This window comes from Cyanistes caeruleus, chromosome 1 (genome assembly GCF_971803275.1).
Source record: "Cyanistes caeruleus chromosome 1, bCyaCae1.hap1.1, whole genome shotgun sequence".
In the NCBI taxonomy this organism is placed as follows: Eukaryota; Metazoa; Chordata; class Aves; order Passeriformes; family Paridae; genus Cyanistes; species Cyanistes caeruleus.
The window spans coordinates 86,989,816-87,005,624 of NC_141701.1; the positions used below are offsets into that span (position 1 = coordinate 86,989,816).

At 48.5% G+C, this 15,809-nt stretch overlaps 1 protein-coding gene across 8 annotated transcripts in view; it reads left to right on the top strand.

Annotated features, from left to right (window-relative positions):
• The window catches only part of RREB1 (ras responsive element binding protein 1), a 138,270-nt gene that overhangs the window by 17,998 nt on the left and 104,463 nt on the right, over nucleotides 1–15,809 (top strand). For 3 of the 8 annotated variants that reach the window (XM_086901039.1, XM_086901080.1, XM_086901073.1), the window contains exon 1: nucleotides 789–1,066. Coding sequence is in view for 2 of the 8 variants with exons in the window: in XM_086901073.1 (XP_086757199.1) it covers nucleotides 1,027–1,066 (40 nt within the window). In the remaining 6 variants the exon portion in view is untranslated. Of the gene's footprint in view, nucleotides 1–121; nucleotides 259–788; nucleotides 1,067–1,459; nucleotides 1,841–2,080; nucleotides 2,617–15,809 lie in introns of those variants that run through there. The other 5 variants (XM_086901028.1, XM_086901089.1, XM_086901021.1 and 2 more) reach the window with 4 other exon arrangements.

The window sequence follows — 15,809 nt, forward strand, 5'->3', positions numbered from 1 at the left end:
GTGCACTGTAACTACCTGTACGTGCAAGCGGCCGAATATCGCCTTTGATTAGACACGGCACTTGCACCTCCTGTTCCTGTGCTAATGTTCACGGTCCTGTTAAATTTAACGTGTCTTTTAGGTCTGGATGGATGACTGACCCCTGCGGGGACCCAAATCGCGCAAGGATGAAAAGTTTCTGAGGAAACAAGCAAACACAACCAGAAGGTGACTGCTGCCAGCGGAGCGGAGGGCTGCTGCCTGCGGCCGCTCTACCTGGTGAGGCACCGGGCTGGGAGGCGGAGGAGGATGCACAGACATTTCCACGGCAGCGGAGAGCCCCGGTGAACTCCTTAAAGCCGGCGGCGCGGCACCGCCACCGGCGGCTCCGGATGCGCTCCAGCCCCGATCCGGGAGGACGGCCGGCTGCGGGGGGACACGCTCGGCGGGCCGGGAGCGCGGCCGGCCAGGCCCGCCCGGGAGAGCCCCGCGGGCGCGGCCGCCGGAGCAGCGGGAGGGCGCGGGGCGCCGCGTGGCACCTGGCCGCCCCCCCGCTCCCCCCGCGCCTGCCCCGGGCATCCCGCTGCTGCGCTGCCGGCCGGAGAAGGGAGGGACGGAGGAAGGGTGGGGAGGGGGGGGAAAGTTGTGCTCACTCCTCTCCTTGGAGGCGCCCCTCCCTCCCCGCGACGAGGGCGAGTTAGAGATGCTATTTGCAACAGGCTGCTGCTGCCGCCGCGGTAGCGCGTCCCCGGGAGAGGAGCCGGAGCGACACGTGATGTGTCTCCTTATCAGGGTGCGCGGGGCAGCGCGGGGGCGGGCAGGGGGCGGGGGCGCCCGCGGAGCGCGGCGCGGCGGGGTCCCTAACCGTGCCCATCTCTCCCCTCCAGGGAGGCGCGGAGGAGGGGAAGTTAGCGCGGAGTTGATGAACTTTGCACATCCACAGAAACGCCATTTTGATTCCTTTTTCCGGAACAAGTTTGCGGCTCCCTCCCGTGCGCGCTCCCCCCGGCGCGCCCCCGCGCCCCCCCGGCGGCCCATCCTCCCGGCATGTCGCGGCGCAAGCAGCCCAGCCCCAGCAAAGTCCGGCGTAAGTACCGCGGGGCTGCCCGGCCGCCGCGCTCCCTCACAAAGGGCAGGAGCGTGCCTTAACTCCGGAGGCAACTATTTTTTTTTTTATTTTTTTTTTTCCTTTTATTTTCTTTTTCTTAAGTGGGGGGGCAGAAAGAAAGATGAGGAAAAATAAACTTCTGGGAGGGGGCAGGCGCGGGGGTGAGGACGTTGCAGCGTGTCGGCTGGTCGTGCGACTTATTTTAAAAATGAAATGCTTGTTAGAGGGGGGAAAAAAAGTTTCCTTTAAAAAAAAAAAAAAAAAAAAGGGAAAAAGTTTGGCTGGCAGCGGTGGAGATGATGATGAGTTCGTGCAGCCTCCCTCTTCCCTTCCCCCGCTCCTCCCTCTCCTCTCCTCCCTCCGCGGCTCCTGTTTTTTTTTTTTTTTTTTCCTTCCCTGTTGCAGACTTTCTACCAACCAGCGGCACCAGCCGCGGCGTTTTGCCTTCAGGACCTGATGCTCATCCATATTAAACCGTCTGAGCTCAGGAATCCGGCCAGATCATCCCCCCCCTCCTGCTGCAAAGTTTATTTTTAACCAGCCACCGCCACAATTTGGATGGGGCTGCGAGGAAGCAACATCTTCTAGCCCGGCTCGCCCCCGTCTCCCGAGCTTGCCTTTTAACTTTTCCGTCGGGCTTGTTTTCCTGCCGGCGGTGGCGGCGGGTCCCGCGGCGGCCCCTGTCCGCTGTTCCCGGCTGGGAGGGCCGCGCCGGAGCTGGGAAGTTGGGATGAAGGCGCCCCTTCTCCGCAGGTAGAGCCGGCTTGCGCCGCGCATCTCTCCGCTGACTTTCCGCTCCCCCGGCAGGGCCGGACGGCCGCGCCTGCCTTTCCTCGGCACCCTGGTACCTCTCCCCTCTCTTCTCTATCCCTCTTCCTTACTTTATTTGATTTTTTTTCGCCTTTCCTCCACTTTCTCCACCCGCCCCCCGCCTTCCTCCCCCCCGTCCCGGTAGGGACGTGCGTGTCCTTTCCCCTCCCGGCCTGCGCGGCGGGGGCGGGGGGGAGCCGTGCCCGGGGAGGGCGGGGGGCGCTGCCCCCCGTGGGTCCCCCCCGTCCCGCTGCCTTTGTGCGGTGCCAGGAACACATCCCTACTCGGCGGGGCCAGCGGCGGGCAGGGACGCCTGGGCGGCGTCACCACTACAGGAAGGAGCCGGGCAGCATCCGAAGCTGAGGAGGGGTGCCCGGGCCCTCGCCCCCTTCAGCCCCATCTTGGGCGGGGAGGGGTGGTGGAGCGGCGAGGCAGAGGTGACCCCCCCGTCCTGCAGTGGCTGTGTTCGAGGTGAAAACAAAGTTTGGGGCGGCGCGGCTGCCGCCCCCCCCGCCGCGGTGCCCGGTGCGGATGGGAGCCGGCCGAGCCTCGTCTCCGGGCGGCTGCGCTCGCTCCCCATCGCCGTTGCTACGGGCCGGACACCCCCGGCGGCGCCGCGGGGGCCGCGCTGAGGATGCGAGGCAGCTCCTCCTGCCCAGTTCGTAACACACGGGCTCGGCATCCCCCCCCCCCCGCCCCGCCCGCCCCATCGGCCCAGGGTGAGGGGGAGCGGGGGGTGCGGGCCGAACCGGGCCGGGCGGGGAGCGGGACGCACCGAGATGCTGCAACTTTTTTTCTTTTTTTTTTTTTTTTTTCATCAGAAGAGGGAGGGCGGTGGATTGAACTTTGTCATGTCGCAGATAAGTTTCCTTTGGCTTCTTCTCCCTGCACTTCTCCCCCGCCTCTCTCCGCACGCACGCTGGAGTTTTTTCTTATTTTTTTTTTTTTTTAATTCGTTTTTAAGTAATTTTCCCCGCTTCACCTCTCGACTGCGATATCTTCGCCCGCTCGGCATCCTCTCGGGGTTGCGCAGAAGGAGGAGAGCGCTTCTCCTGGCTCAGCACATTTCCCTGCCCGGGCCGCTGTGCTCGGCTGCGCACCCCGCGGAGGCCCGGGCGCCTCCGTGCCCCGCCGCCCTCCCACGGCCGCGCCGCGGTGTCCGGCCCGCAGCTGATGCTCTGGTCCTGCTCGCCGAGGAGCCAGCATCCTGCCCGGGAGCCACCGGGCCGATTGCTGGAGGGAAGGCGGAGGGGGATACCATTCGGTTTTAATCCCGACTACCTCTCTCCCCTGTTTTCTCTTGGAGATAAGATCAAGTGTATTTACTTATTTGAGAAAGTAAACATCTAGTTCAGTGTGATTTGGGGGCAGTTGTCTAGGAGAGACAGCAAATGCAGTGGATGTTTCCTACCATTCCAACATCCAGCCCCATGCCTTGGAAAAGAAATTGCTTATTAACAACAGGAGCAGTTGCTAAATAACGCCGTGTTGTCACCCCTACGGTGCACAGTAGACAGCTGTTATGATGGCTGAAGTTTTTTCGTTGAGGTCGGTCGTTTTGACACAAGCACTGAGTTTTGTTACTGCAGTTCCTGTTTTCCACAGGGTCAGCGTGCGTGAAAGGGATGCAGTGACTCAGGGTCAGGCCAGCCATATTTGTTTTAGGTTTTAATTTTCTCTTTGAAGACTTAAGGGTATATAGTCTTTTCTTGGTGTGCCTGCATAATGCCGATTAGCCTTAACCGGAGTTGGGTACATCCAGGAAAGAATAGGCCCTTTTGTTTGTTAGAAACCCAGAAACAGCATGAATCCATCATCCAATCAATCAGAGTACCAGGGCTCTCCCTCACCTGCTGGCAGGGACGAATCCAGCCTCTCATGCTGCAGGGCAGCTGTTCCCGACCGAGTGTGGCCTCTTTTGCTCCCTCACCTTCCTCCTCCTGGCATCCGCATTTGGAACTGAATTCATATAGTGTAGTTGGAAAAAATACCGTCCTTTAAGTGCAATCAAGTAAACTTTTATTCTGCTTTTGTTTTGCATACAGCTAGCTTCTAGTTGTCAAATTGTTGTTTGCCCATCAGAAGTGATGTATGTAGCCACTCTTACATGTTTCTTTTGAGAACTAACAATGCTAAAGAATATATATATATATATTCGGCTTATATAGCAGGATGTTGACTGTTTTACTGGGTTTTTGGTTGTTTGGCTTTTTTCCCTTACCTGGACCTGCGTGTTTGAAGCTTCAATTGCAGATTTCCATGTAATGAAGCATCTTACTCTGACTTAGCTCACCCAGGTTGCGATCCCATTCGTAGCTCTTTACAGTATTCCTGTGACAGACCTTCTGACAATGTGGCTTTTCTTTTTGATTGAGGATTGGGAAGTAACTTCAAGTTTCAAAACTGGGAAAACTGAATCTCTTCATTACCTGTCAGTAGTATGTGTGATCTCTTTTGGTACCAAAGATAAGTGCAGTGTTTCCCAAAGTGTACAAACATTAACCTATGTAGTGCTTTCCTCTCTCCTTCAGGATATTATCACTTTGCCTATGTTCAAGTAACACTACAGTCATAACAGTAGCTTGACTTTAGTCTGTGAAACTTTCTTCTAAAACAGAAATGGTTTTGAATTGCTCTCAGTTGGATTGGATTTCTCATTTAAATCAAAACTGGCGATGCACTTGCACTGTATAGATTAAAAACATATAGATAAATCCCTTTGGTTATATTCATTATCCCTTGTAAAAGTAGGTGGTGCTTAGAAGGTCATAGGATAAGTGTTGCTAAGCAGCTAAACAGAAGGATGCTAAAATTAACCTGAGTGTTTTTGAAAAGGATTCACTTTTTAAATTGCAATAAATTTTTAGTTGACTTAAAATATACCTTTTGCTAGTAAGACATCTGAAAAAAAAATACTTAGATGCATAAGTAAAGCTTTCCAGGGACTGTGTCAAATGTTCAAATTATCTACATGGAGGAGTAATTCCACCCTCCCCCAGTATGCCTAAATTTTACTAACATTGGGCCCTTGATTTGTGTCCTTTGCAAATGTCCTTCCAGAGTTATCTGTTGCTCCAGGAGCATCTGATGTATGTTGGATAGCAGCCTGTAGGGACAGTCTTGGGAAAAAAAGAAACTGCAGAAGTTCCCCAGGAACAGGCAGAAAACAAGTAAATCCTGTTAGTCTGAAATCTATGCATGTGTGGAAAAAGCCCCTTTTAACTTTTTGATGAATGATGCCTAAGTTTGGAAATCTGTTTTAGGTGTACACTCTTAAAACATGTGAAATCATGTCTTCCTCTTTCAGCACGATAAAGGTTGTTTTGAAATGAGTGTATTATTGGACCGTGTTACTAGACCAGTTTGCGACGGCTGCCTTGTTGATGCGGTAGCTTCTTTCTTGGGAGATAATTGTCCGTAGAGGAGGATAGTAGTGCTGCTTTTTGTTCTTGTGAAGGTAGTGAGAACACTGTCTTCTACCTCCTTTCTGAATTCAAGCAAGATGGACAGTCATAGGGTTACAGGTTTAAAATATGCCTTTTCAACAGCATTCTACGACTTGGAAAAGGGCCAGAAACTGCTTCGCGTTCTTTTGAGAACAGCTTTATCATGCATGGAGTGCTCAGGTACCCTGCAGTTTTGCTGGAAAGTCTCTCAAGGAGCAGATGTAAACTTTGAGGGTGAGAAGGAATTGCCTTCTGAGACAGTGCAACAGCTTTTGTGGGGTGGGAGATCTAACTTGACTAGTTGTTCAGCAGTTAAAGCAGATTTTTTTTGGGGGGTGTGCATATGAGGAATCCTTTCTCTGTGTGCATTGTTTTATTTTGTTTGCTTGTTTGTTGCTTTCTTTTTAATACCCTACATAAACCAGCACATGTGGGAGCTGTGGCTTCCCCCTTTACCCCACGAGCATTTAGAAGAATCTTTACAAGGCAGTGATTTCAAAGGCAGAACTTGGGTATTTTTGGGAATGTCACTCTCAGGTGCTACACTGAAAGGTTAAGGTATTTATGTGAAGCCAGGATGGGCTTGAAACTTGCAGAGCTTTGCCAGGCCAGGTTTGGTTATCAGCGTTTGATTACAAATGAACATAGGTGAGGTTGGCTGAGGTGGGAAGTGCTGGCTCTGTTCTGGGGTACTTCTGAACAGGAATTTCAGGAGCATTGACTCTTTGTTCTTCTTCGGTGCAAGAAATCTGATGATGGCTTATCTTTGATGTCTGCCAGTGATGTTTTTCCCACCTGAAGGTGTTCCCTCCACCTCACCCTATACCACTCTGTTTTGAATAGCAACATTTGCGGGCCAGTGACTTAAAGGAGTACAAACTTCTGAGACAGCAGTACCGCAGCATCTCACCCTCCTTCCTTCAGCATTTTACTTGGAGCAGGGTGACAGAACTTATTTAGAGCTTGTGCTAATGCTGTGTTATGAAATGTTGAAAGTAGAAATAATTGCCAGCTGGGGCATATGCTCTGGGCTCCTGTTGGGTGGCTCGTTCATGTTGTGGTGGAAAAGGGTCAGAACAAGGAAAAGGGCCTGGACAAAAGGGAGAAGAGTCAGTGGGATACTTGGCTTGTGGCTGCGCTGGTATGAAACCTGTTAGAGCAGCCTGCTGCAGTCAGCGAGGAATCGTCCTGATGTCACTGAGCAACGCCTGGACCTGTGCTTCCTTTAGAAACAACACAGGCCTTCAAGTGTATCCTGCTCTTTTTTTTTCTCCTTTTTTTTTTTTTTTTCCCCCCCTCTAATAATAACATTTCAGCCTTAAGGTTGGCCAGCCTAGCAATCAATAAAGGTGGCTGCCTTTGACTAGGTGCTTTACAAAAATACGTAGTTGATGGGTGGTGACTGTTTATTCAGAGTGATTCAACTCAGCAAGGCTAAGGGAATCTGAATACCTCTTTAAAGATGTACTGAGAGGCAGCTGTTTCAACAGCGGGATTCATCTGCAGAGTCCCAGCCGTCCAAAGAGGTGTTACAGCAAGGGAAAAGAAAAACTGTCAGAATCCCCCAGGGCATTGTTAGGCTTCTGAGTTAAAACAGGTATTCCTAGGACCATTAGAGAGGGAGGCCTTTCAGGCCTTGATGACCTCTCCTGTCTCCTTTGCAGGTCTTCCTGTAGAAGCATATGGAATGCAACTTTAAAATTCGTTTTCCTGCATCTAACCTTCCTGAGTAAAAATGGTTTTTGTTTAATCTTATTTACTTACATAACCTCAGGATTTTGAGAGATCCTTTTCCTTTTGAAGAAGACATCCCCACATCCTGTTGTCTGAAATTTCTTTGAAGATCCATTTGCACAAGGGATGTTATTTGTGCAGGGCTCTGAAAAAGTGTGGGAAAGGTGCTTGCACACAATGGCCAAGTGACTTCCCAGTGTCAGCTTTGAAAAGTGGAATTTAGACTTTCAAGTCATTCTGGATAAAAAAATGCATTAAGCTTCTTGGAAATTTTGTGCTGATGATCCTAAGTGACTTATTAATTTGGTTCTGAAAGAGAAAAGTATTTGTGGTTAATAGTGGAATTGCCAGCCTTTCATACATTTAGAACTTCTCCACTTGGCATCTCTTGGTAGATACTTTAACAGGTGTTAGCATGTGCTTTCTTGAAACAGCACAAATGTACTTGTAGGTGTTTTAGGAATGGGGGCTTGCATCATCTGTCCTTTGAAAATGGAGGATGATCAGCCGTTGACAAACTTCTTTTAGTTAATTTAGGTACGTGCTTCCTGTCTGAGGATGAGAGAAACAAAATGTTCACGTTGAAGTGTAGCTGGCCTTTGCTTTTATTGTGCATGATTAGCTGGTTTTAACTTGAGCCCTTGTTAGTCCTGTTTCATACAGCAGGTGATGTCAGTGCTCAGGTGTATCGGTACCTGGGAGTGCTTTGCTCAGAGCTCTTGCATCACAGCAATAAATTCCACTGCTGTCTTCAGGCTGGACTCCTTCACACTGGTAACATCAGAGCTTGGACGAGAGAGAACTGTTTTGGATTTTGCACTAATACACAGCACTACTTCCTTGTTAATTCGGACCACTCACAATTTTGGGTAGGGAAAGGACCCTACACAGACTGTATTTTCTTGATTAAATTAAGTTCATCACATCTCATTGCTCTTTGTGTTTTGAGAACTTGAGAGGCAACCAGGTCATGAATACCTGTGTGTTGTTCCTCATTCAAGTATGCATTTTTTTTCTGATGTCGATGCAGTTGCCAGTGTATTAAGGAAATACACAAGGTGTCTGTGGCATCTTGTGCATGTCCTCACCTGCTTCATCCCTTACTTCTCCCCAAAAGCATTAAGGTATCTTGAATTTGTCTTCAGCTGGATAACTTGCAGCACAACTCACATACTTAGCTGTGTGTACATCCCCATGCTTTTGGGTGGGAGGGAGGAAGGAGGGCTTCAGAAGGAGGCTTGCTTTCTAGGCAAGACACTGAAGGTTCAGGAAGTGGAAGCACATGCCATAGAAGCCAGCTGTAGAAGACTTGTAGCTGGATTACTAAGGGATTCCATTTGTGAGGTTTGACTGTATTTTCCAGGGGAAGAACTATGAATGCAGTGACAAGTGCTTCTCTACAGAGATGTAACTTCTGTCTTGTATTTAGTTGTTGAGTATATTTCTCGTGGTCTGTTCTTATCACTGCAGGTATCATTTATTTTTCTACCTTAGCAGATGGCCCAGCCAGGTGTTGCTAAGTACATCCTACTATATTTCCAAGTAAGGTTCAAGATTGTGTTCATTGACAGCTTCTGGAAGAAGACTTGGAGCAACTTCCCAATCTTTACAGCAGATAGGTCTCTTTTCTGCTTGGTAACATCTACTGTTACACTCTGGATTGTCAGAGGCCTGACTGTCCATGTTGTAAAAGGGTAAAGAGAGCTGTATCACAGTGCCCCTGTTTTCTGGTGTAAACTTGCTTTACTGTTGAACACTAGTTTTGTTCAAAAAGTGAAGATTTTTTTTCTTATCAGTGTTGGCTGCACTTTGTGGGAGAAATATTCTCCATCCTCTGTCTCCATTCCTCCTTTTTGCAAAATGACAGTGTCTTTTTGCTGAGCATGCAGTGGCTACCGTGTTCAGCCAAAGCAGGGGGTAAATTTCTAGGGGTGAGGGAAATGATCCGTACCTCAGAGTGGATGCCAGTTACCTTGGGAGGAAGTCATGCAGATTATAAACTCTGCAGGAAGGATCTGGTGGATTCTGTAAACTCTGTGGCCTCAGTAACTGCAGTTTCAAGCAGTTCCCAGTCTCTGCTTGCAAAGCTTTTGGAACTTGTAAGCTCTTTAAAGCTAGTGACTGAGGATTTTCCATACTTCCTTTCTCCCTTGAGGGGAAAAAAAATAGTTAGAAATATATAGTAAGGTTACTCATTTTAAATGCTCAAAAGCCAAGAAATGAAAGTTGGGGTGTTCACAGAACAATTAAGTAGATAAAAATGAACACAGATCATGCCCCATTACGGTTGCTGTTCCGTGTTTAAAAAATCAATAGATACGTAAACAGTAGGTAAAAGTGGAAAATGTGTCTTCATTTGAATCAACAGCAAAATTCTTTCAGGCTTCTGGACTAAAATTTTATGTGGGGTATATACAGCTGAAAGCTCTTGAGAATTCATAGAATGAAAGATGCCAGGAAACTTTAAAAAACTGAAATACTAACAGTGTCTTTGTATTTTTTGTGTTTGAAATTCCTATAGGTGTAGTTACAAAGTCAGTGCATCTGATTTAGGAGCTTGTTTGATAAACAGCAAATGGAATTTGACATATAGTAGCCTATTTTGACTAAATTCTTCCATCCAGGTTGCGGGCATCATTGCAAGCGTTGCCACTGCTGTGTCCTTTTTTTAAATCCTAGAGGTTGTGCTTTTACTTTCTTGAGTGTATTCAGTCTGGTGAGTAGGAGGAGAACTTGCCCTTCCCAGGCCTGTCCTTCCCTGCAGGAAAAGGGAAATGTAGAGAATTCTCCCTGAGGATGGATTTGGGACAGAGATGGCCCCTCTGTGTTTGGGGCCAGAGTTTTTATTTGCACCATTGCGTAACTCAGTCTCCATAGAGAAAGATGTGGGTTAGTGGCTTTGCAACGCCACACAGGCTTGCACACGGCCATGCTCTGCCCCAGAGCCAACGTGTGTGCTAGCACTGCATTGTACATGTACTGATGATTCCTCCCTGGCGTTGTCCTGGAGCTTCAGGACAGAAGGATCTGCTGTTGCCTGACTTCCGACCTCGTGCACTGGCAGCCTGTCTTGTGCTTGCACGGCCTGAATCGACTGACTTGCAGTAAATGTTTCCGTTTGTGTGCTCGCCGTCTTTTCAAAATGATTGCTAAAAAGTATTTGGGCCAAAAATAATCTACACTGGACAAGAAGATGCCAGCATCATGTGCAAATTGTATGCTGTAGTTACTGTCCCAGCTACTAATTCAAACAGAGCTGCGCAGATGTGGATTAGGACAGTCCAGGCTGCTGATTTAAAAATTTCCAGTATTTCTGGTAATGGATGTTTATGTGAGCTGCCTAGTCCAAAGACCCAGGAAATGAACTGGTGGTGGTCTTTGTTTAATTCCTGGTATGCAGATGCCAAGTGTTATGCTTTGATTTCCTACTCTGTAAACTCTTCGGGGCAGGGATCAGCATTCAATTACGGAGTTTTGAAAAGCCACCTAACACACTGTGGAACCGACCTGCACAGCACTACCTCAGTATAAATGTTTAATTATAACTATCTCCTTACCCCATAGTGGAGCCTTTCCAGATACCAAGGTAGAGGCATTCTGGGAACCTGCACTGCTCCTGCTGAGGTGTCTCCTTATAAATAGACAGCTTTGGTTGCAAACCAGCATTTAGGCAGCTCTCATAACTGCCTGCTTTGCACGTGAGGGACAGATTATTTATTGATTTCCTTTCTAGGAGGTATAGGTGCAAGTATATACACACGTTCGGGAGTCTGCCTCTGGTTGTTTGGTTTAGGAGCAAATACGTTCCTAACTTTAATATGTGTTCAAACCACATCCTTCTCTCTCTCTTTTGCTTTAGGTCTGTATGTAAAAGGGTCAAATGTCAGGGTTCTGAAATAAGGAAATCAGAAGAAGAAACGGGGAATGGAAAGATGTCACCCCCTCAGTATGTCACCATCCCAAGACTGAAATGAAGTGCAGTTGTTGGCTCTTACCACTCACAATTTAATTCTGTTGCCTTGAATGACTTGTGTTGTAGTCTTAAACTGAATTCTTAAATCATCCCAAAAGTGATGTATGTATCATTCGTTACGTTTATACAGCATAAAAGCATATGGAGTAATGGAAACATCTAGAAATTAGACCTCCAGAGAAGACTCCCATTTTAATCAGGTTACTTACTTGGATTAAACCAACCCAAATTTAAAACACATGGGCTCATGTACTAAACTAGTTGCGCTTTCAGCACTCCAGGGGTCTGTCTGGGAGTTTATCGGTGCGTTGTTGTAGTCTGTTCAAGCCAGCTTTGCAGAAGCAATTTGGTGTTGCTAAGGTTGGAATAAGCTGATGTCAGATTTTTGTCCACAGTGCATAGCAAGTAGAGGTCAAACACTTGTACAGCCGGTGATACTATGACTTGTTAAGAATGTACGCAGCAGGTCGCTTTTCAAAACATCTTTTGAAAAGCAGCCTGTGAGAGCAGTGCCATGTAGAAGAGACACGCATCTTCCTCTGGCATCAGCAAATGGATGCATCCTATCACATTGGACTGCTGAGCATGTTTAGTCATGTTTCTGTAATAAGCTCTGGGAACAGGAATGGGTTCTGCCCTGTTGCGCTTCGGGAAGATTTGAATGAATTTGACTGGTTTGTTCCAGGGAAACTTGTGTTTCTATGTGCTGCTTTTGTGCTTGGTACAGTAAGGAATCAAGTTTGTTTTGTGGCTGAAGGAGTATTTCTTTGCATTATAGGATTGCTAACATTACAACACCTAAATTCTTATTCTTTAGAAGAGATAAAACTAAAAGCATGACTCCCAGAATTATCAGTGTTTCTGATGCTGATAGTGTACAAACCTGTTTGGTTTTGGGGCTCCCCTTTGCCCAGATAAACTTGGGTATTAGGGACCTTTCTTGTGCTTCCAGCCATAACCCTCAGGCATCTCTGTTTCTCCTGCCCTGGTGAATCATTCTCCAATGTACATACATGTAAATTTTAAACGTGCCTTGATGGGGGTTACCATCTTTATCCGTATTTTTTTGTCTTATCCTGATAGCTCCCAAGGTATTTTCTGAATTTGCTGAGGCATCTGTGTGTGTGTGTGTGTGTCAGTGGCAAGTCTAGATTGAGCCAAGCACTGCCCCTACAACAATTTTAAACACAGATATAATTCTACTTGAGCAGGTTGTTCCTTTAGAATCAAAATACTGGCATGGGCAAAAGTTAGGGGAAGTGTTTCAGGATTGGGGCCTGCCTGCCTTTAACTTTCAGAAAAAGTATTCGTGACACAAGCTGGAATCTTTAACCCGTGTGAGCCACAGCTCCAAGCTCTTCTCACCAACTTCTGAACTTCTTCAGGAGGCATTGCTCTGCCCAAGAAATTGTCACAGCTCTTGTAGCCTGAGAAGACTTGGTTTTGAAGAGAAGTGGCCAGAAACGTGGCCGTGAACCCAAACTTCTTCAATACACGGTGTGTGCAAGAGTTAAATGAAAGTACTCCAGCAGCTCATGTGCTCTCTGTGTGCGCATACTTTCCTAATCTTGACATGGGGTCTGAGCCGCAGGCTCGGAGGGTGTATGTGAAGTTGGCTTGGCTGTCACCTTTTCACTCCCCGGCCCTGGCTGCGGCTCAGCCCGGGGACGCTGCCGCCGCTGGCACCGCGGGCTGCAGGGAGCGCTCGGGCCTGGGGCTGGCCGGGCCTGGCACACCCGTCCTGCCCTCACGGCTCCCTGCCCGCGCGGGCAGCCGGGGAGGGAGGGAAGGGCCGTGCTGCCATCGCCCCCCCTTCCCCGCGCCTGGAAGATCTCTTGCGCCCGTCTTGTGCGCTCGGGTCGATCTGGACGAGCTTTCTGCTCCTCTGTTATCACCATCTAGCTGGAGAGTAGCTACCTCGGCGGATGGGTCTGCTTTAAAATGGGAACAGCTGTACGGAGTGGTCTCGATGCTGGTGGGCTGTTCCTGCAGGTGGGGAGAGGAAGGGCAGAGCACGTGCTTTTCTCCTCTAGGTGACAAAGTCCTAAGGGCAACTTGGTCTTTGGCTCTCCGGGAAGAGAAGTTGCAGTTCTTTCAGTCCACAGCACGCTGTCAAAAATCACCGAGCATTTCTGACCATAGGCTGGAAATGAAAGCTGCCAGTCTTTCTTTTCCGCTTAAGTTTCTTTGGGAGAGGCTGCCAGTGGCCACCTTGCCCCACCCTGCAGACGTGTGGGCGGGAGTGGGGGTAGCCGGCAGGAGGGAACATCACCAAAAAGGCAGAGTGATTTGGCTCGTGGCCACACACAGGAGCAGGAACAGCTGCCTGGATGGCCCCCGGAGCCTCACTGATGTCAGCATAACCAGCGCTCCTTAAAACACAGCGCCTTGTGGGGGGGGGGGTGATGGGCAGGAAGGCGGGGAGCAGCTTGAGGGGGTTAAGCAGCACATAAAACCACCTCCACGGTTCTTTCTTTCACCCCCCTCTTCTAAACAGACATCTACTTTCTGTAGGAATGGGAAGGATTTGGGTGAGTGAGAGTTGTAAGAAATTCATAAAACTAAAACTAGTTACCAAAAGCAAAGAGCAGAAAGAGTATGCATTGCAAAATTTGCATGTGGCTGCAGCGTGTCTGTTTGCTTAGGTTTCTTCCTTCTAAGAGGAGTGTGGCTAGGAACAGTTTGGCACTGTTGGATAAATCTGTTAGTGCTGTTCCCTCCTTTGTCCCCTGTGTTGTCTCTGAGAACCTGTCACACTGTGACAGATCATACTGTCAAAGATCATACTGTGTTTGAAAAGTATCTGGCTTGCCTTGGGATGCTGCATGAAATACGGCAGGATGTGGCATCCTGCAGGGAGCATGTCATGTGTGCTTACTTGGCCTCCTGCGTGTGCTTGAGCAGAGGAAGGGAATGCACATCAGAAGAGCACAGTTGTTCGCAGCTTCCTTCCACTCCCCTTGGTTGCCGCAGAGAGACGGCACTTTGTGTCACCCATGAGGTTTACCCAAGCTGCCTTTCCTGGTATGTTGATAGCCAGGTTCCCTGATGGAGATGCCTCTGCATGGTTAAGGGCGGGGAGGGGGGAGCTGTCTCATGACATCCATGATGTGGGATGCACAATACAAAATTACCCCATCATAGGTACTGAACTGGATGAATGTGAGTTCCTCTCAGGCCAAATATGGCTTTTTCCAGTTTAATAACTAACATAGCAGTTTCCAGAAGTCACAAGAGAATCTGATGTGTAGCTGGAAGTGCTGAGGGAAGAGGATACCAGCTTTTCCAGAACTGTGTAGCTCAATCACAGAACGAGGTTGGACTGGACATGAAACTGGATTCCAGGGTGACGTGGTGATTGCAGCCTCTGCCGGCTTTGCTTCTTCCCACAGCTGGGGAGTTGATTTTCCCAGCAGGCCTGTGCCAGCTTAGTCCTGCTGCTAGTCTTGTGGTGTTATCCCAGCTCAGAAGTCGTGCTTGAATTTCTTGCAAAGTGGTAAGCAGCACGCAAATCTAGGCGACAGGGGTGAGCCAGCCTACCCGGGCTTCTTGCAAAGCTGAATTTGCAAAATGCTGTCTCCATCAAGGGCGATGTAATAATAAGTTGCAGAGATTCCGTCTTGAAAAACAAACAGTGAAACACAGGCATTGGGGGAGGAGGAGGTAGTGCTCTTTTATAAGGTTCTTTCTTTTTGTTAACTCAGGTTAGCTTTAGTAGCTGGATTAACTTTTTCCCGTATCATTCCAAAATTCTTGTAGTAATTAGGAAAGATGACAGAAGGTCACAGCCCTCGTACGTGGCCGAGTAAGCATCTAGTTACATTCTTTTCAACTGGGATGGTGGCATGAAGAATTTCTTTACTGAAGGTTGCAGAGGGAGACAGTAAGAGAGGCAGAAAAAGAGCCCAAATGCTGTGAATCCAGTCCTGTGTCTCTACCATTAGATCATGCTTCCTGTCTAGGCAGATGAGCCCACATAAAAACCCCTGTTCACAAACAGATGACATTCAAGTACTACCAGCATTGTAAAATATGGCTAGGACTAATATATTTGCTCTGACTTTCATCTTGAGTGCCTGGTGGAACACCTGTAAGTATTTACATTTTAACATGGGCTTTTGTGCTTGTGAAAGCAGACAGTTTGACAGCAATGACCTCTTACACAAAAGCCTGAATAAGTGATGAACTTCCAACAAATCCATGACCTGAACCCTGTTGGATGCATATTGAAGGTGACAAGTTAAAAGCTGGCAGTACCAACAAGAGGCCTGGCTCTGTAGCTGGGCTCTTCTGGTGGAGGTGAAATGAGCTTCTAACCACTGTCCCTATCCAAAGGTCTGGAAGTAAGCGTGCTTGTATTCACTGGCTGGGTGAGAACCTCAGGCAGATGTTTGATGAGGAAAAAACTTAATTTTTTTCCAAAGGTTTCTTGTTCTGCTGCTGTACTCTGACCCTGGATGAAGGGCTTGGTTTATGTTGCAGAGGAGGCAGAAGGGTGGATGTGTCTCCTCCCAAGCAGAGCACTTCAGAGTTTGCTGTGTTTTAATTGAATTGAGTGGTAGTTAAAACTTCAATTATGGGCATCTCTGGAGTTGGACGTGTCTCTGCTGCAAGCACAGTAACCACTGGCCGTCAGACAGGGATGACAGCCCTGGTACAGTAACCTCTGAAATCACCCTGACCTGAATCACGTTGAAGCTGCGGCTCTGGTGACATTTCCTCAGGACTGCCCTGTCCTGGAATGAGCAGTTCCTGGTAC